This window comes from Drosophila kikkawai, chromosome 3R, assembly GCF_030179895.1.
Source record: "Drosophila kikkawai strain 14028-0561.14 chromosome 3R, DkikHiC1v2, whole genome shotgun sequence".
Lineage (NCBI taxonomy): Eukaryota > Metazoa > Arthropoda > Insecta > Diptera > Drosophilidae > Drosophila > Drosophila kikkawai.
Genome location: NC_091731.1, coordinates 14,463,550 through 14,483,753, shown reverse-complemented (window position 1 = coordinate 14,483,753; position 20,204 = coordinate 14,463,550). Strand labels below are relative to the sequence as shown.

The 20,204-nt window shown below is 40.2% G+C and overlaps 1 protein-coding gene and 1 long non-coding RNA gene across 2 annotated transcripts in view; one reads left to right on the top strand and one right to left on the bottom strand.

Moving 5' to 3' along the window:
* Gfrl (Glial cell line-derived neurotrophic family receptor-like) overlaps positions 1 to 19,863 on the bottom strand; it is a 65,030-nt gene extending 45,167 nt beyond the window's left edge. Inside the window, exon 1 of the mRNA XM_041776991.2 lies at positions 19,435 to 19,863. Within this exon, the coding sequence (XP_041632925.1) occupies positions 19,435 to 19,678 (244 nt within the window). The 5' untranslated portion in view covers positions 19,679 to 19,863. The remainder of the gene's footprint in view (positions 1 to 19,434) is intronic.
* Positions 12 to 11,908, top strand: LOC138928796 (uncharacterized). Its single transcript, XR_011445172.1, has 3 exons — positions 12 to 259; positions 338 to 543; positions 11,797 to 11,908. It is a non-coding gene; the product is annotated as an uncharacterized lncRNA (long non-coding RNA).
* Positions 19,864 to 20,204: the final 341 nt, after the last annotated feature.

Genomic DNA, 20,204 nt, shown 5'->3' with positions numbered 1-20,204 from the left:
TTTGCATTTTCTAAACACAAATTAAACCTATTCGATTCCGATTCTGCGGCATACTTAGCTTAATACTTTAATCAATCCTAAATGAGTTGTTATAATACCAATTTTCTGCTCAGTGGAGTAACAGCAAGACCCAAAGGCGGTAACGACATCAGTAGTTTGTGGCAGTAGCTGTACGAGTAGCAGTAACAGTTTTATCGCCAGCGACAACGCAACGGCTAGGCCAACGGCAACTTTGGAGTCGCAATAACAACGGCGCAGAGTAAGTGACTGAAATTGCCTAGAAACAAAGAATGCTTTAGCAACTTCCCCTGCCTCCCTCCTATTTTTTTCCCCTAAGGCTCTTGTTGCCAACCGCAGCTACAATGCGGTGCAACGCAAAAGGACAAAAGAGCAGGCCAGAATATGGTAGCTGAAAAAAAAAAATGTGGCAAGAGTCAGGGAAAGGGAATATGAAACTCTCACAATGAACCAACAAAGTTGACGACATGCCGTGACGAGCGCGTTACTCATACGCAGCGTGGGCCCCGATGAGTTTCCAGCCAGGTTAGTCCACTTGACATATTCCCAATGAGCTACTCTCGCCGGGGGCTTATCCTGAATTTTTTTTCGAGTTTGCCTGCTCTCTTTGAGATCACAAACGGAGGGCTGACTAATCAATAAGGGCAATTTTTTGTGCCAATAGTTAGGACAAGCCTTCAGGATATTCGTAATGAAATGTGTCTGTTTTTGTTTTTCATTACTTTCGTTTGTACATTTTTATATCCTTGCAGGGTATTATAATTTCAGTCAGAAGTTTGCAACGCAGTGAAGGAGACCTTTCCGACCCTATAAAGTATATATATTCTTGATCAGCATCAATAGGGGAATCTTTCTAGATATGTCAGGAAGAACTCGATTTTTTGGCCATTTTTGGAAAATTTTATAAGGGGTTACATCATTAAAATTTTTGATTTTGATAAAAAATTGAATTTTCAAAATTTTTAAATGAATTATGCAGATTTCTTAACTGTAGAAAATCTTGCACAGAACAGTTTTCCGATTAAAAATTAATGCTCTTTTGGCCAAGTTATGATATTTTTAATTTAAAAAAAAATCAAGAAGTTTTTTTTATATAAAAAATCCGATTTTATAATACAAAATAATATTTTTCTAAGTCAAGGAATCATTTCCGACCCCATAAACCATATATATTATTGATCAGCATCAACTTGCGAATCTTTCTAGACATGTCCGGAAGAAATCGATTTTTTGGCCATTTTTGCGAAATTTGATAAGGGGTTACATCATTAAAATTAGCAAAAATGGCCAAAAATCTTGATTTCTTAAAATTTTAAATTTGGTATGCAGTTGTTTTAAATTTATGAAAACTAACACAAAACTGCTTTCCGAATCGAAATTAATGCATTTTTGGCTTAGTTATGATATATTTTAATTGTTACCTGCAAGGGTATACAAACTTTGGCTGGCCAAAGTTAGCTTTCTTTCTTGTTTTAGAAGGAATTTAATTCAATGAAAAATCGTTAAATCGGTTTTACGCAAAATTATTATTAAATTATTATTAAAATAAAAAGTTTTTGAGCAAGGTAGAATGACGATTATAGACTACTAAGTTAAGAACAAAACGATGAGTTAAGACAAGGAACTTGGGATGAAAACGACGAGTTTAGACAGCGAGTTTACCAAGTAAACGACGAGCTATGCTTACTAAGAATTCTTAAAGTTAAAACGACTAAGTTAATAGTAAAAAGAAAATGTAATATCCTAACTAAGAAGGAACGCAACCACTTAATACGACAAGATTGACAAAAAAAGGACGAGTTAAGTCAAATAAATAAATCCTGAAAACCTTTAAAAAAGGCTCGAAAAGAATGACGAGTAAAAGCGACGAGATACAAAGAGAAGCTTAAGAGGAAACCTTCGAGTTAAGAAAACGAGTTTGATTAAAAAAACGACGAATCAAGTTGGCGGATGACGAGAATCAAATCAATCAAATCAACTAAAATATATTATACATACAAATTATATTAAACAAAACCAAATTTAATACAGATTTTTGGCTCCGCCCAAAAAGCCAACAAAAAAGGAATAATCTTTCCCCTACTGCTTTTTGAAATCAAAACAATTGTCTGCCTTATCGATTCTAGAATTTTCCCCACAAATGACCATTGGAATTTCATAATTCCCTAATAGCCGAGGCGAAATGTGATATCTGGCATTCAATCACCGCACTGCCGCAAAAGGCCAATTGCCGCAAAGTAAACAATTAAACGGGGGGGCTGTTTAAGGTGGACCTCAACCGCAGGCTAGTCAATGTCGGACCGAGTGCCTTTGACAATTCTCCAATGAGGCTGTTTGCTCGCTGGCACGCGCCCTTGGGCCCAGGCGATGAATTTTTGTCGTACTCAATAAAGGAAGCCAGCGGGGCGGCGGCTAAAATGGCAATAAAAACGGCAATTGATAAGCGAACCAGCAGCAGTCCCGCCAAATAAGCAAACAAACAGACAAACACACACCAAGCTGGCAAAATGAAGGGCGAGGCAGACAAACAATCAAACGATAAACGGATGCCAAAAAAAAGGAGAAAGCACTTGGCGAAAATAAGGGTAACTTGTATAAATTAAGGTCAACGGTTTATATGGCTAAAAAGAGGAAATTTTGAAGTTAAAGCAGGATATAAATGAAAGATAAAGAAGAAATTAAGAAGAAAATTCAGCTTAAATATTTAGAGTAAACTTTACAGTCAATAGTTTTGAAATCCCTGCTCATATTTCTAGTTTTCTTTCATAAATTTGCAAAAATCCTCTCGAATTTTTCTCTGTGTTCCTGGCGGAAAACCAAGCCATGGTATTTCAACCTCAATTTGGCAAATTCTATTACGATAATAAGAGTGCGGCGAGGGGGCAACCAGCAACCAGCAGCTTGGCAGGGGTTCACTGGGGGGTTTGGGGAAAATAGCCGGAAAATGCTTGATGTGCCAGCAAAGCTAACAACACCAGAGCAGCGGGCAGGCAGAGGCAGTTAAAAGCAAAACAAAGCCAAAACTGTGCGAGGAGGCTGTGTGCCAAGTGTATCGACAATGAGCGAGATCCAATTTCACTTCGATTCTTATCCAATTTCTGGGCAAATAAGTGAAAATGTTTTCATTTTCATGCCTTTGAGCAATGGCTTTTCCCTCGCTCTGTGCCCGTCCGTCTGTGTGCTTTGAGCGTGTCAATAATTTGTCTGGAGCTCTTTGGCTCGACTGAAGTGTGAATAAGAGCCAAGAGGAAATGGAATTAGAAATGAGCAAATAAGTGAAGGATTTCCTTTCCGAAAAAGGGTTTAGCACTTAAGTAGCTTTTCAGCCAGACCGCAAAGTTTTCCCATGTCACTGCTGCGATTGATGTGACAAAAAGTTTTCTTTTAAATTATTTGAATTTTTTTTTTTTAGCTGTTTTCTTTGGTTTTTCTCCCCTGCCAACACCCTTGATTTTAAGCCCGATTAGAAGCATTAAAGCCGAGCTTATCCAAGCATGAAAGAAAGCTTCTGGGGGGAAAGGGAAGGCGAAAGCATAAAATGCAAATCTCAGATTTGGTTTGTTAAACATTTGCTTAACCACGAAAACGAAAGAGAAAGCCCTAAGTGTGGCCTTGTTTTTCCCCCGCTGTAAAGATTTTTTAACACAGAAAAATAAAATTTTGATCTGTATAATACTTTACTTTTCACAGAAAAATATATTTTTATATATATTAATATATTTTTTAAATATAAAAAAATATTTTGCATACTTAAATGAAGGAAACTAGAAGAAACAGAAATGTTCTTAGACATTAATATTTTCCCTAAGCATATTTCTCAAGAAAACCCCCACTAAACCTTCGAATTTTTCCTTGGATGCTTGTTTTCTCAGTGAAGAAAATGATGAGAAGGAAAAAAGAAAAGCCAGAGCGGAAGGAAGGACTCGAAATGAAGACAACAGCACATGGCACGAGACTCAATCGTGGCTGTCGAGCTGCCAAATATGCCACATTATGAGGCAAGGGCAACATATGCTCGACAACAATCCGGAAAATCTGCGTGGGGAAATGAGCTAGCCAAGGGAGCAGGGCGCTGGCGCTGGCTCTGTGGCAGACGCGGCAAATAAGGGAAAATTACGTTAAATAGAAAAGAACAAAAAATAAAGCGGGAAAAACTTTTCCACTTTTTAACTTTGCCGCTGTCGGTTGGCGGTTGTTGAACATTTTACAAACAATTTAAGAGCCGCATTAAATTATTGTTACGCTCGCAGCTTAAACTTTAAGACAGCCAGTCCAACTGCTGGGGCTGCTTTTGGCCTTATTTTTATGGCCACCTTCGTTCTCGAGGGGCGATAAGAGTGAAAAATGGTAAATTAAGCAAAGCAAAAGCCAAGGCGGCTTGTTATTATTGTTGTTTCTGCCGCTCTTGTTGTTTTTCTTGTTGTTTTGCCAACGCGCGTCAGACTAAATTTGAGCAAAAAACTTAATTTGCCTTTTCTGGGGTTTTTTATTTTGTTTTTTTTTTTTGGGTTGAGCCAAAAAGTCGGCACGCGGCAACTGGCAACTGGCAAAAAGGAAAATCAAAAGAGGAAAAGGCACAAAATAACAATTATGTTTTAAGGCAATTGTTTTGGTTTTCCTTTTCGGTTTCGTTTGGAATTTTCTTGTTGTTCCGCTTGTTACAATTAGTGTTGTTTTTTGCTTCTTCTGCTGTTTGTTCTTGCCGCTTATAATTGAGAATGAAATAAGGTTAATTAGAGTAATGGCCACTTTGCCGCCTTGGCTCAGAATCTGACTCTAGAGGCCGACAAAAAAAGAAGATGTTTCCATTGTGGTCAAGGCTGATTGACACGACTTGGTCGAAATACGCATGTAAAGTGACCCAAGGCACTGAGAAAAAATCTGGTAACTGGTCTTATTTCTCTGTATTTCATATCAGTCTCAATGAATCATGTTTTTAAATAATTTATTCATTTAAATATCTTCTTTCTGAATAACTCAAATTCTCTATTTCCTGGTGACCTTTTGTTTCTGTTTGCGAAATTACTCTATGCTCAAGCGCAATTACCCCGCACTGATTGCACCGCAAGCAAATTTAAGTAGTTAATTTATTTATGACCACCAGACCACCAGACCAGACCAAAAACCGGGAAGGGCAAAGTTTTGTGTGCCCAACTGTGATAATAAACTTGTCGACAACTAAACCGACACGTGCTCCGGTTCCAGCTCCAGCTCCGGTCATTTCCAATAGCATTTCGCACCACCATCCACACTTACACCATGATGGGGCACAGCATCTCGCACCACATCACACCACGTAGTTTGGCGAAAACACTTTTGAAATATTAAACACTTGAACCCATTTACTTTGTATGACCAGAAGCTGTCAGAGGCAGTCTAAGACCGCTGTCGGTTATCGGTCCCCGCCCACAATTTAGCTGCACACAATGGCGGGCAAGAAAATAGAGCATAGTGATCTTTTATAATATATACTTTTTATTATAAAGATTATAACTTTGATAATTCTTAAGTAAGAATCTTTGAAAGTCTAAAATAAATAAATACTTTATCAACTTCACCAGAAAATTAGGTTTAGTTATATATATTATGTATATATGTATATATAATATGTCCGTTTTGCATCTTGTTATTAAAGGGTCTTAGCCAGTGCAGTCTATCCCTAAGTGCAAATTATTTAAGTAATTAGTAAAGAAATGGGATGTTTACCTTTACATGAAACTTAAACCTTCAAGTTTAAATTTTATAATCAATAAATTCTTTTTAAAATACAAACAACCTTCTAAGCACTCAGTTAGTCCTATTATTTCATCCTCCACTGTACAGAAGTGTGCTCTATACGAGGGTAGATGTTAAATGACTTTTAATTGGTGTTAGTCCACGTTGTCTTCAGCGCTGTCGGTTTGTTGTTGCTCGTGTCATGCGATATTCCTTTACAGGGCATATGAAAATTGTACCAAAAACTTTGAGCACATAAGTTTTACCTAGTTTCTTGTCTCTTTTTTTTTTTGTTGTTGGAGGTTTTACATATGTAACTACAACGGGGAGGACGAACTAGAACTAGACAGACTTTTCGACCAGGCCGCACAAAGTTTCCATACAATAATAATCACTTTGTAAAAGTTGTGCCTTGGCCAAAAACCATTGCAGTTAACGAATTTGCTGTGACGCCACTAACTGAAAGTCGCACAAACGTTCAAATCTGGGTAAAAGCCAAACTGCGGGCCAGAAAAACTTGTTCCTTATGCGTCGGTGGTGGTGGTTATCTCTTACGGGCCAAACAAATTTCCTGTTATATCTATAGGGTTTAGTGGGTGCGAATGGCCAGGCGGAGTTGGTGCCTTGGCCAATTAATATGTCGCAAAAGAAATGGCTGTCAAATGATGACGTTTATTATGTCATAGAGCCCAGCGATATCCTGACACATAAATGGCCATATGAATGATTAAATCGTGCACTTTTTTCGCCTACTTTTTAATAAATTAAATTTTTTACTACGCCACACACAAACACACACCTCTCGTTCGCGTTCGCTTTAACACGAATTTATGTACGAATTTGATGTGCAAATTCAAATTAAATTTTTCGCTGGTGTTGTTGCGTGCACCAAAAAACAACACACACACAAGTGTGTACATGTGTAATTTTTACTGCATGACTTTGCGACACACAAACACACACAAAGGGAGGACGCGTCGTATATTTCATGCCAGACGGAAATTCACAAAAAGCGAGCTACAAAAAGCGACTCCGAAAGGGTTGCCAACAAAAACAACCACACGTTGATGATGATGTGTAGGCCTATACAACGGGAAATATAACGAAACGAAATGAAATAAGAAGTAAAAAAAAACATACACGCAATTTTGTTGTTGTTCCTGACGTTTCATTTTGAACATTCTGCGTTTTTTGACCCTTTTTTTGGTGTTGTTGTACGGCGTGTGTGTGCGAGCGGGCTCATTACCCATACACACTGGCAGCCACTCACACTCACCCCCTGAAAGCGCACTCAATCATAAATGAATGCACGCACACACATGTGCAGGCACCGTGTGAGTGGCATGTGACCGAACGGGTTAACATTCGTACAAAAGGAAGTTGTTACTTTGGCTTCCGGTTTAGCCAAATCGTTATTATTTATAAGCGCTCATAAATACAGCGAGAAAAGTTTACTTTCTTTTAGGAAATTTAATTTAAATATTATTTATGTATAATTTATAGTTTAAGTCAGATAAGCGGGCTGATATGATGGAATAAATCATGATACAATTATTTAAAATTGGTATAAATCGCTTATATTTTTCTCAGCATCAACAGTCAAGTCGATCTAGACATATTGGGCAGGTAAAAAAGTATTACTAGCGATAAATTGGGTATTGCAATTAACAAAAAGTAAAATTTTGCAAATTTTGTACAGAATTTTCAACATTTTAATGAGGGATACAAGAACCTCTAATGAATATGCATATAACATTTTAATTATAAAAATATAAACTATGTTTTTTATATTTATTAAATAATTAATTATAAAGTAAAGATATTTAATTCGATTTTCCGGAATTTCTAAATATATTTTAGAGTTTAAATTCCTAACTCAAGTAAATAACAAAATATTATAATATTATTCTATTATAATATTTTTTCTCTGTGTAACTGTCAGCCTATGGTACATTGAATTTCCATCAGAATCGTTGCCACACCCCCATCAACCCCTACTAGCTTCGTTGCCCTTTCAAGTTTTGGCTTTAACTCGGGTCAGCGGATTAAAGGTCAGCAGTGGGTTCGTGCAAATCGCTGACTCATCTCGAGGGGCGATCGGTGGGGGATCATTAATCAATTAGGCCAACTCCACTGAGCTGCAAATAATCTGTGGGGCTGCCTGACCCTCCTGTGAGTGTGCTCTCCAACTTTGCAACAACTTGATCTGGCCAAAAAGCCGGCAAACAGACCACTCTGGTCGACGTCCTTTGGCCGGTTGCCCAAAATGCAATTGGCTTCATGCAAAATGCAGGAGCTTAATTTGTTTGTCCTTGCCGGCCATTTGTTGGCTTTGCATTTCGGGCATCGCTGGAGTTCGAGTTTTGAGTTTCGAGTTGCAAGTTGCGAGTTTCAGTTAGCAGTTAGCAGTTTCGGTCTGCAGTTTGCCGTTCTGGCCGTTTGCAGTTTTCCTGCTGACATTTATTAGCTTGTAAACATAATGCGGAAGCTTTTATGGAGCTTACCGAAAGATTTGCCAGACTTTGCAGTCGCATAATTGTCGCAACGGCAAACAGCCTCAATTATTTATATATATTTATATTTCAATTTGGCCAATTGACAGAGCGATGGACAGTTTTAATGCTTAAATTGTTTAACTTGTGCCTAGCAGTGCCATTAATTTATGCATATTTATAATGTGGCCGCTTTTGATTTGTTTGTGTGGAGCCCGAGCCTGAGCCCTCGTGTCTGTTTGTATACTTTTTATGGCATTTTAATTAAATCATATAAATGTCAATAAATTCAGTCGGCTCTCGAAAGTATGCTTCAATTAACAGCGCGCATGAAAGTGACCGCAGAAATTATAAATTATGCATATTATATCCGCAATTGTTGTTACAACTCGTCGTTATGTTATTTGGTCGCTGTTTTTGTGCCTCTACCATTCCTATTGTCCTATGGCCGCCTCTAATTGGGCCAGGGGCTAAGGTGAGGGTGCATGCCATGCCATGGATGAGTGTGTGCGAATGCACAAACGTACAATTACAAATTAGCATATGTCAGTTGAACAGTAACCCGATACAATTGGTTGGGGCAATAAACGAGGCAATTTCGGAACACTGAACCTGGTCAATGGGCATTGCCTTAATTAGCCTTCGAAGAGGGAATCGATATCGTCTTAAAGATGTTTTGTAGTTACTTTAAGGTGAATATGCTTGAGACTTAATTAATTTAAAATGTTTATTTGATAAATCCATCAGAAACCACAATGAAAATAATCCCCGAAATCCCATCAATATTTGCTTAAAAACCTATTTTAAACTAGCTCAATCAAAAAATACACAACCCCACCAAAGTATAAGCTTCAGCCGTCACGTAGTCAAGCCATTTGAATGCCACCGTGAATAGAGATCCTGCATGGAATAGAAATAAATGCATGGGAGCCACCTAGATTATTTTCGGCCTGTCAACAAAATACATGCAAAATGTGAAAATGCCAAGAGAATAACAGGAAAAACTACAAAAGCAGCAGCAGCAGCAGTAGTAACAGCAACAGCGGACAACAAAAAATCACGGAAAAATGTTTTTCAATCTACAAAGACACGCGACAGTCGCCCAGGTCGCCCTAGGGACTGGAGGGGAAAAAAGCCAAAAGGAAAGGGAAGGAAAAGCCATTGGAAAATGCAAAGCAGCTGCGGTGATTGTGCAGCGCTTACGAGCGACAACAAATGCGGCAAATACTACAACACGGCCAGCTAAGCCAAACGGAAGCGGCGAACAAGATGTCGACTGGAATCATCGACTGCCACTGCCACGGAAATGGAGCTAGAAATGAGGCAAAATGAGAAGCAATCGCCGGGTGCAGTGGAGCAACGAAAAACGGGAGCAGTCAATAATACACAGAGCTACAAAAACCAGTTATAAGTTCATTTTGTAGACTCTTAAAAAATGAGTAAGGATATTTTGTGAATTATTTCTATCATGACTCAATCAATGCCAAGAGGTTTAAATACAAAAAACTGTATACATTATAAGGATAAATACAAGCTTAGACAAGGAGGAAATTCTTGTAAACCTTTGCTGGTTTTATAAATATTTTCTCTTTGTGCATTGTAGTGTTTGGGGCAAATCACAGTGTGTGATTCGCAATTACCCCAAGCTGGATAACTGAAAACCAACAGCAGCAGCAGCAGCACTCCGGCTGCCAGTGAAAGTGTTTTCCCAGCCGCGAGGCGGGAAAGGCGTGAACTCCCGTTCTGTCGTCGGTTCGTTAGTGTCTCGGGTGAGCAGCAGCAACAATACGCAACAGCAACAGCAGCAGTGGGAAAACACCTCTAGAAACAACACGGCGAACAACAGCGGTCGCTCTTGTAAGTGCTGGCTGTTTGAGCGCATTGTGCGGGGCTGCTTTTATCATTACCCTCCACAGAAGGACCCGTATAAGCAGCTGCAGCACAATACATAGACAGATCACACACTTGGCACACACACACACATGCTACAACGTATCGCCATCGCTTATATAAACTTGGCGCGCACGAAACACTTCCGCAGGCGAAAAGCTTTCCGCTTCCGGTTCGCTGTTGGGGCTGCTGCTGCTGCTGCTGCTGCGATTGCTAATGCACTTAGGGAAAACACAGATGTTGGGTTAAGATTTGTATAGATTTAACTTTTATAAACCCCATACGAAAGTTCTTACTTTCCCTCAATTTTATAAATAATTTTGCAGGAATTTTCTAATATAATTTATAGATTTTTTTCTCTTGCCTTGTAGCCTATTGCTTATTTTTATATTTATTTTTTTCTATACATAATCCACTTGTCAAGTATTTTTCTCTCAGTGCCGCCGCCTTCTCGTTGCAACTTTAAATATTAACAGTTAAGTAGCGTGTGTCGCGGGCATGTGAGCGAGCGGGCTGCCTCGATTTTTCTTCCCCTTATCGCCCATCGCTGCCATCGACTGCGTGCAACTGAAACTGAACTCCGGGTAACCGAACAGGTAACCGGGCAGGTAACCTGGGAGGGCCCCACACCCCGTACCGAACTCCGTGCCAGGTCCGTGCTCCTGTCAAAGTGTCATTTAGATCGTAATGCTTTGATATGGGCCCGCGCTCGAACACATTACCAGCTGCCGCCGTGGAAATGGGGTTTGGGGGTTTTGGAGAGCGTTTCCCAACATCGATATTCCGGCTAAGTCGATGCCGAGGCGTAAGCGTAAGCCACTTACGGACCTGATTGCCCGCCATTTGTTGGTTGGCTTGTTTCGTTCGACGCTTTTCCAATTCATTTATGAGCCGTTTTCCTAAATGCCAGCGCCACCCGAAACCCCTTGGCAATTAATTGAAATCAATAAAGACGAGTTCGGACATATTACGTATATGACACGTGCCACATAATGAATCAGCTAGTTTTTTAAGGGAACTTGTAGAGAGTTTAGCATTTTCTATAGCATTTATGATGTTTTTTATAGCTTAATAACTTAACAGTTTATAACTTAATTAAATATATAATTATTCCTGCCTGAAAACAACTTTTAAGATTAATTTATTAGTTTTTTTTTTAAGAAAACATCACTTTTGATTTATGTTTACTCCATAAACCTGATATATTTCCTCTTCCCGACATATTCTTAATAAAAAAACTTCCTGTGCATTAATTAAGATCAATAAACTCAAGTTAAGGCATATTACGTATACGTCGTGTGGCTCCTAATGATCAGCAATTATTGGGGGAAATATAACATACCTGAAAGTAAACAGAAACGAGGAAATAATTAGTTCAATTGCAGTGCCTGAGGAGGTAATTGGGTTATGATTAGGCATTTCTGTATTAACATTCATAAGATTCACACGAAACGAAATCACATTTTGGTCGGTTTTAATTTTATGCTCAACGACTTTCGACCTGTGGGAGCGGTGAAACGGCTTCTAAAGTGACTTTCTAATTAGTTTGGCTTGTCAGGCGAGGTGGGATGTGCTCCCCAGGTCCCATATCCTCTACATTTTTCCCCATTTTCCCATCGAGGAAGACGACGCACTTGACTCAATTTGTGTGTGTTTTCTGTTTCTTTTTTTTTTTTTGCAGAGGTGGCATACCAAAAGGGAAGTCAGAGAGGGAAGCCGGGGAGGCTGCAACCACTTCGACGGTATCAAAACTCATATCTGCTTTTGGAATGCCGAGAATGTGGCAGAGAAGGGAAAGCCAGCTGAAGAAACCGACACGAGACTGTATGAAATCTGAAAAATGTGAGGCCATAAAAATATGTTACAATGCTTGGTTGCGTTATGAAAGAAATTATAAAGGCAGGCGCTTTCTCAAGAATCTTCGTGTGCGGTATCTGTGCAAGAGTGGGTGAGTGTGTGTGTGGCGGGTGTGTGTGAGTCAGGGCGAAGCCACAATTTCCGCAATTAAATAAAAACGCAAACTTAAGCCGCTGGGGTCGGAACGAATGTTGAGTGTCGCTTTGGTTTGCCTGAAATATTTGCATATGCCGTTGGTCCTGCCGCGGTGATGAAGTGGCTCACCCACTCGTCCTGCCCCACACACCCATATACCTATATTCCCAGTACACACACACACACACGCACGCACCGAGCTGCAGACACGCAACGCGTTAATGTTTTTTGATTTCAGGCCCGAAAGCACCAAACATTAGGTTTGCCTTCGCATTTTTCATGCACTTGTAAAACTGGCAATTTAATATATAAATAACAGCTCTTTTGTTTCTTAATGTTCTTTGTTTTTTTAATTAAATATAATTAGTATTTAAGGTCATTAAAAATCAATTCAAAACAACATTAGTTCCTAATAATTCTTTATTTAAAATCAATATTACCTTTTTTATTTATTTTTTCTTATTTAATATATTCCAAAGCCTTCAACTTACTCCCCCAATTTTCCCCAGTGTGCCTGTGAGTTCATTTTTAATTTCACAGACATGCGAGTGGCAAACAGACACGCGTGTTAATATTTCCACCATTTGCTCAGCAAATTTGTATGACTTTTCCTTGTTTTCTCTGATTTGAACTTAACTTTTTGCCGTTTGTTTTTGGGCCAACAAAAATATATAAAAAAAAAATAAATCGGAAACAGCCAAGAGAAAGGCAAAGGCAAACAGCCGAAATTTTTTGTATATTCCCTTTTGGGTCTCTCGTGCAAATCAAATAAAAGTAAAACTTTGCTCATTTGTAGGCCGATGATTTTCTCGGGGCGTATGCGTATCCGTATCTCCCTCGCTTTGGCGCTCTGTTTATCTGTGTATCTTTGAAGTTTTCGAGTTGAGCAAGAGTTACAAATTACGAGTATTTGCCATAAAAATATCAACACACCGACTGAAGAGTGACGACAAGAGTGTGTGTGGCGAGCGCCTAAAAATATGCTTTTAATTTTATATGCATAACAAATTTATGCAAAGTGCGCGGTCGCGTCGCCAGGTGTCCTCCGCACATCTATGGTATGTATGTGTGGGTGTGCGTGAAGCCAGTACCAGTACCGTGTGCCCCGTGACGATGACAGCCTCATGAAATTGTATAAAGATGCTTACTAGGTCGTTGATATGCCTTCAACTCGACTCGTCTTCGCTTCAGCCCGCCATTATATTAAAATTGCGACTACGTGCGGGTTAAATGTGTGCCATCCAGTCAGCCAAACGGACCGACATTCAGACACACGACACACAGACAGTGGGACAGACCATGCAGCCCTGCCTACCTATAGGGCTCCATGTGAAAAGTGAATTTTGATAGATGACGAAGGGGCGAGGGCGGATGCCAGTGATGATATATGCGAGTGTGCCGAGGTTCTATTTCAAAATGCTGCGAATGGGGAGGAGGGGCGAAAAAAAGTGATTTATTTTTCCAGCTGTGTCAGTTGATTTTGTAGCACATTAAAGTGTCATTAACGAAATGCCACACGCAAGATGAATACAGGCCCGGGTGCCGCATCCTAATTAGATGGGTTCCAGTTTAATAATGAGAAAATCCGCCAGATCCTGCGCGGCAACACTGCAACAATATAAGTTCGCTTCGCCTGACTATGTCCTTAACACACACTGCCACACACTTTCACACAAAGAGTAAGCTCTCAAAAATTGATGTTAAGCTCTGCAGCTTAAAACATGATCCTGTCAGCACACACATACACACATATACAGAAAAAGAAAGACTCTTAATAGCTGCGCCGCAGCACAGTCGGCATCATCGGTATAAATCCCAGCTTTGGCCCGAGCTGTAACTGTAGCGAAGCTCCTTATACATATGTATTTAACCTCAAAAAAGCACTTAATTAGCAGCCTTGACTTTCAGCAGAGAGTCAAACGAACCAAAGGCGCAGGCTGGATTTATTTCGGGGGATTTTGGTTATATAAAAAAATGCTTTTATAGTTATGGTATTGAATTAAGTAACAAAGGAGAGGCTTGTATTTTTTAATATAAGAAAGATACGTGGTTTACTATATTGAAAATATAACTATTACTACATTTTCTTTAAATTTGTAACTTTGTGGTAGTTTTCCTGCTTCTTTAAACCCCTTGAACCCGCCTCTGGCCCACCTCCCAAACACACCCACAACTGACTTTAAAGGACTGCCGCCAAGTCAGCATATTTGGCTCTTTGCTGTGCCAGAATTTTATACAAATAAACAGACAATTTTAATTTACCTTTTTTTCTGTGTGCTGTATGCTTTGCCTTTCGCTGCTGCCTTTGCCCTTGGAGTCCTTCCCACAGTGCGACTACGAATTTTTTTCCATTTCAAGTGAAATCGAGACAGGTCGAGACCGACCAGCAGCCGCGAACAACCTTTGGCATAGCACTGAGGTCGTCGTCGCCGCCCTCGGTCTTCTGCTGAATTTTTAATTTGGCTGGCAAACAGTAGAAGCAGCAAAAGCAGAAGCAGAAGCAGAAGCAGAAGCAGAAGCAGAAAGCAAAAGCAGCTACCTTTCGTTGATTTGATGAAGGTCGCACTCAGGGCAGCGGGATGCCATCACCATCGCCAACTCAAGTCGGTCTGCTTCGAGCAGAAGGTTAAGTGCCGAGAGCTTGTTCCTCTGTTCTGTTTTTTTTTTTCTGGTCGAGTGTCCTACAAATTGAAATGTATGTTCACTGCTGCTGCTGCTGCTGCTGCTTCTGCTGCAGTTGTTTCCTCTTCTCGTGTTGCATTTTATTGTGGCACGCCGGCTGTGACACGCATACATAATTTGCATTACACATGTGCGGGCGTTGAATTTAATTACAATTTTAACTGCTGTAAATGCACAATGGTGCACAGCACTGAGAGAATATAAAAGCTTGGCAATTGATCGTCGGAATTGGTATATATATATAAGGAAATGTTAAAATTAAAGTCTTTTCCTGTTTCTCGTAATAATCTCATAGAATGGTTACTTAATTAAAAGAATCTGAAAAAGAAAGAGCATTTGAAGAGGGTTTTAAATTTATAATTAAGGTTCAAACTTGTTTAGTGACCATCCTTAAATAATATCTAAAACTTGGTTAAAAACCCCTTGCGTTCTCTCTTTTCTCTTTTAGATATCAGAAATATTACTTTGATTTGTATCCAACTTAAATTTATATGCAAATCATAAGGAGAATAGATATTGTTATGCTTTTTCTCTGTGCACACAGGACTATTGATAATGCCGGCCAACGGCACGTATACGCAATAACATTAAATTGGCATTGCCGAAGCTCTAAAAATATGGCCGCACTCGACTCGAACTCAAGCTCGAACTCGAACTCAAACTGAAAATGAAACTGGAGGCGGAATCGCATTGCTGGCCGCTGCAGCGGGAAAAGAAGGACTGCTGCTGACCCACTTTGACTTTGGCTTCATAACTAATTCACGCACATACGCGAGCGGGGAAAGACACACACTCGCACACACACACACGACGGGCAGTACATAAAACATTGTGTTACATGGACCTTCAGGCACCTGGCCACCTGCGTTGTGTGCCTCGAATTGGGTCGGAATGGGTCGAGCATCGCATCGGGTGAGTTCGGACCGGGAAGGGGCGTGAGGAAGAGTTTCGAGTCGGGGTGTTGCAATATAATTAAGGTGGAATAACTTACGAGTGTTTGTACCCATGCATGGGTGTGTGTGTGTATTGGTGTCCGTGTCGGTGTGCGAAGTGAAGTGTCTGTTGCGTTTAAAATTGATGCGATTTAAGGGTAAGCGTGTTAGCGAGGAAATGCGGTTGCAACAATATTTCAGGCAACACAAGGCTTTAGAACTTTAAAACCAAGACTTAGTCAGCTTTAAACACACCTAAATTTAGGTGAATTAAAAGAGACTTTAATACTTTAGAGGGTTACTAACATCAACACTACTTAGAGTTATTTACAAGCAACTAAAGTCACAGGCAGTCGATATCCTCCTCTTCTTAGTCACTAATATATATTCCTTAAATTCCAATTTCAATGAAAATAAATCAACTTTTACTTAACTGGGAAAAAATCGAAAGCAAACAGGCAAAGACCAAAGCGAATTTTAAATATGAAATTACATTTTCCATTGACCAACTCTCTTTTTTTTTCTCCCGGTCTCTCTATCAAAAGGGGAAAGGCAATCGAAGGAAAAACGAAAATTTTATGCTGATTAAAATCTTATGTCATGGCTAAGCCCAACGACAGGCAGGCAGACAGGCAGACAGATGGACACTCAGCCGCTCAGACGGAGACGGAGATCCCGGGGATCCACAACTCAAGGAGGCACATCCGTCCTCGTGTTGGCCACTAAAAGAAATTCTCCATTCCCCATTCAAATGCGAATTCGAACAACTTGTGTACATTCGTGCAAACTCAATCTAAATGCTATATACATAAACTGCAAGATGTTCTCGACGTTCCACACGTTTCACCTACATAGCCACACAGCCAACCCCCCTCGCAGGTCCATATGTCCAAGGAACATTGTTAGGAGCAAAAAAAAAAAAAAAAGGCAAGCAGCTAACATAGAACGGAAATTTTTATGTCCCTCAACGTCAAACCCATTGCAGTAAGGACTATGTCCTTTTCTGTAATTTTCCTCGTCCTTCGTCCTGTGAAATGCACAGGAAGAAGTTTTTTTGAAAGTAACTTTAATTGAAAGAAGAGGGAACTCTTGATGAACTTGGCGAGAAACCTTGAGTTCTTTTTCGTTATATTAATAATTCCAAAATTTAAATATTATATCTTCAATTTAGACTCAAACAAATATCCCTAATTTTGTTGTGTGTTCCCTGAGCTTGCCTCCTGGCCTGCGTTTCAATCACTGCGTCTGGCATATTGAGAGCATATCCTTTAATGACTAATTTGTCCTGCCAACCTGTGCACATATGTATGTGTGTCTCTGCCTGACAGTCCGTCAGTCAATCAAGTTTGTTGCATAATCAACCTTTTTTTCTTGCATTCTGCATTTGTGCCGGGCAATTGGCCCTGTTTCCACAGAGCCGCCGCAACCCTTTGAAGTGGCTAGCCAAGCAGTTTGAATCGAAGCCAATCGATATTTGTGATTATTTAATAAACTCAATTACGGGGACAGGAACTGCCACTAAGTGCGTGTATTGAACTCAGTCCCCCCCGGCTGCATTTGTGGGGTTAATGCACTCCATAACCAGTTCCTCGAACCAATTGAATGGCTGCCGTCAAAGTTGGAGAGAGGCGGAGAAGTTTCTGTGAAGTGGAGCCTTCAACTTTTCCAACTGACATTTTTAATTTGTGCCTAATTTGACATTTAAAGATGCATACACAATGAGGAAACCTTGTATTTGTATTTGGCCCGCAAAAAAGTTGTTTGTATGCACTCAATCCTGGAAAAAACTTGTTCGGAAGTGCAGAAAAAAAAAATTCAAATTTAATGGCTGGCCTGTGATATTATTTAATCAATTCGGTGTTTTTGTACGTATTTCAATCAGACTTTGACAATTTTCCATGTAACATTTAAGGCAGCAGGCGAAAACTCTGCAGTTGCAGATGCAGTTCTATTTCCGGATGCAGCTCATAGCACGAGAAATATTCTATAAGTTGTTCTATAAAATCGAGTGCTATATTCACTTAGTATTCTGGAGAGCCAATTGTTGTTGCCCCTGTTTACGGCACGTAGCGATGCTCGGCAAACATTTAATACGAGTCAAGTTTCGCAGCAAGAAACCGAGACACCAGCACATATACTATACTTTATCCCCTCTGTCTGTCTGTCTGTCTGTCTGTCTGGTCGCACAATAAAATGCGAAACAAAACCTCAATTCAAAGTGAATATAAATTGTTTTACAGCTGACGTTTGCTTTGAATTTCAAATGGCCCCCATTCCAGGACAACTGGCAAATAGTTAACCCCATCGTGGCGCCCCCAGGGGAGCTACATCGATGGCTGGCGAAAGGTCATCGTGTTAATTGGAGCGGAAGTGATGATGATGTCGTCCTCCGTAGCCCTCGGGTGGCGGGCGTCCTTCTGCTCATTGAGCCATTAAATATCGCTTGGCAATTAGACATGGCCATTTTTAGTGGCACTATGAATAGGCAATCGGCCACTAACCACACTGACCCATGTCCACTTACTATACACAGGCAGAAATCGAAGTTATGATTTTAGCTTACAAAATCTCTAGACTAAACAATAAATGTATTATTATTTTTAGAATATTTCTTGGACATAATAAATCTAAAAATAATTATAGGAATAACCAACTTATGTTCCTAGTAATAAAGTCCTCTCTATTCTTTAAACATCACCTAATACTCTTCGGATTATATGTACATTCCCCGTGATCACTATTGACTAGAAAATAATATTTACACCGACCTGAGTTATCTATCGAAATCGAAATGAACGCAATAACGCAGCCTGGTGTAAATAGGCCCTAACATTTCACTCAAACGACAATGCTAGACATGGCTAGCTGTCTCTCTCTCTCTTTCCTATTATTGCAACAGACGAACAGACCCCACTCGGTAACAGACTGTCTTCTGTCCTTGTCCTGCTCAACTGACATTGCGCCAGCGCGGCGGCTACACCTGTCAAGCAACAGTGTTGTTGCCATGGCAACAAGCATTCCTGGGCACATTCCTTAGCATGACTAAGAAATTTGCACTTGGCAACCAACTCGCCGATATTTATGTACCATATATAATATAAAACTGTCTTCCACAAACAATACCCAATTTTCTTTTTGATTTTCTATATTTTCCTTGCAATTATATTTTTTTTTATTATCCATAAAATGTAATTGCTCTTTGAAGAAATCTTCTACTCGCTGTCTTCGGTGTTAAAGGCGTCCTCCAGATCCACCAGTTCTTGGATCACGCCTCCGTTGAGTTCTCCATTCAGCTCATCATTCACCTCGTCGTTCACATCTCCCTCTACATTTTGCAGATCCTGGAGGATACTTTCGCGAAGCATTGCGACAGTGGCCAAAATCGTATTAAATAAGTTCTGTATGTTTTCACGGTGGCACTCTCTCATTAGCCTCCTCCTTTTCGCAGCGTTATTATTATTCGGATTATTCATTTCGTCAAATTATAAAGTAAATTAACCTTAGAGCGTAAAATTACTTGTGAACTCGTCAAATCGCCTTAAAAAATGATTTAAATGGTAAAGAGATTTGACGTTAGGGTTTCACAACACTTAATTTTACTCGCCGATTCTCCTAGAGATGCGCTTACAGGCTAATGTTATTTTAAATAGCCTTAACAGAGTAAGTATCAGTGTTGTACAAGTATCGGTATATCCTATTACAATACAACTTACCAGATCGTCCGATGGCCAGATCCGTTTCCAAGGCCGTAGTGGCCGAGGAGAGCGACTTGTCGGTGGGCAGCGCGGCGGGCGGCATGGGCAGCGGGCCCACCGTGGAGGTGGTGGTCAGGTCGCAGCATTCGCGCTCGGGAAACTCGCTGCCTTGGGCCAGATGCAGGGCTCCGCCAAAGAGCGCCACCCAGAGGCTGAGGCAGCAGGAGAGGATTTTCAAATTTTTTATGCGAAAGCGGGTCATGTCGCGGCCGTATCCTGGTCGGGCGCCACTTCAAACGTAGCTTAATGTCGATTTGCTCTATTCACTGTCGCTTAAAATACGTTTTGAGCACTCGGTTGCATTACTTTGTTTTCCTGTTCCGCAGTTCACACTTTCTTTGAGCTGAGTGCATTACCATATTTTATTGTTTGCTTTATTCTTTATTCCCTTTGCCTTGAAATGAATGCAGGAATTTAAGCTATATACTATACACCCAGTTCCATAATATTGACTTTAAAACAAGTCCTTGGGGAAAGCTGGGCAATGGAAAACTCTCGAATTGAGTGCGGGGAGCGGGAAGTGGGATAGGACAGCACGTCGACAGTCAAACTATGAACAGCATTTACAATTACTTTCGACAGAAATGTATATAGACAACAATAGACATAATGCAGCAATAACGACAGCGCCAACAACAACATGGACAGCTGACGAGGGAGGAGGGGGGAGGGAGGAGGAGAGTGAGCTAGACAGTGGTTCCGCCCACTGAAAACACTGAATAACATAA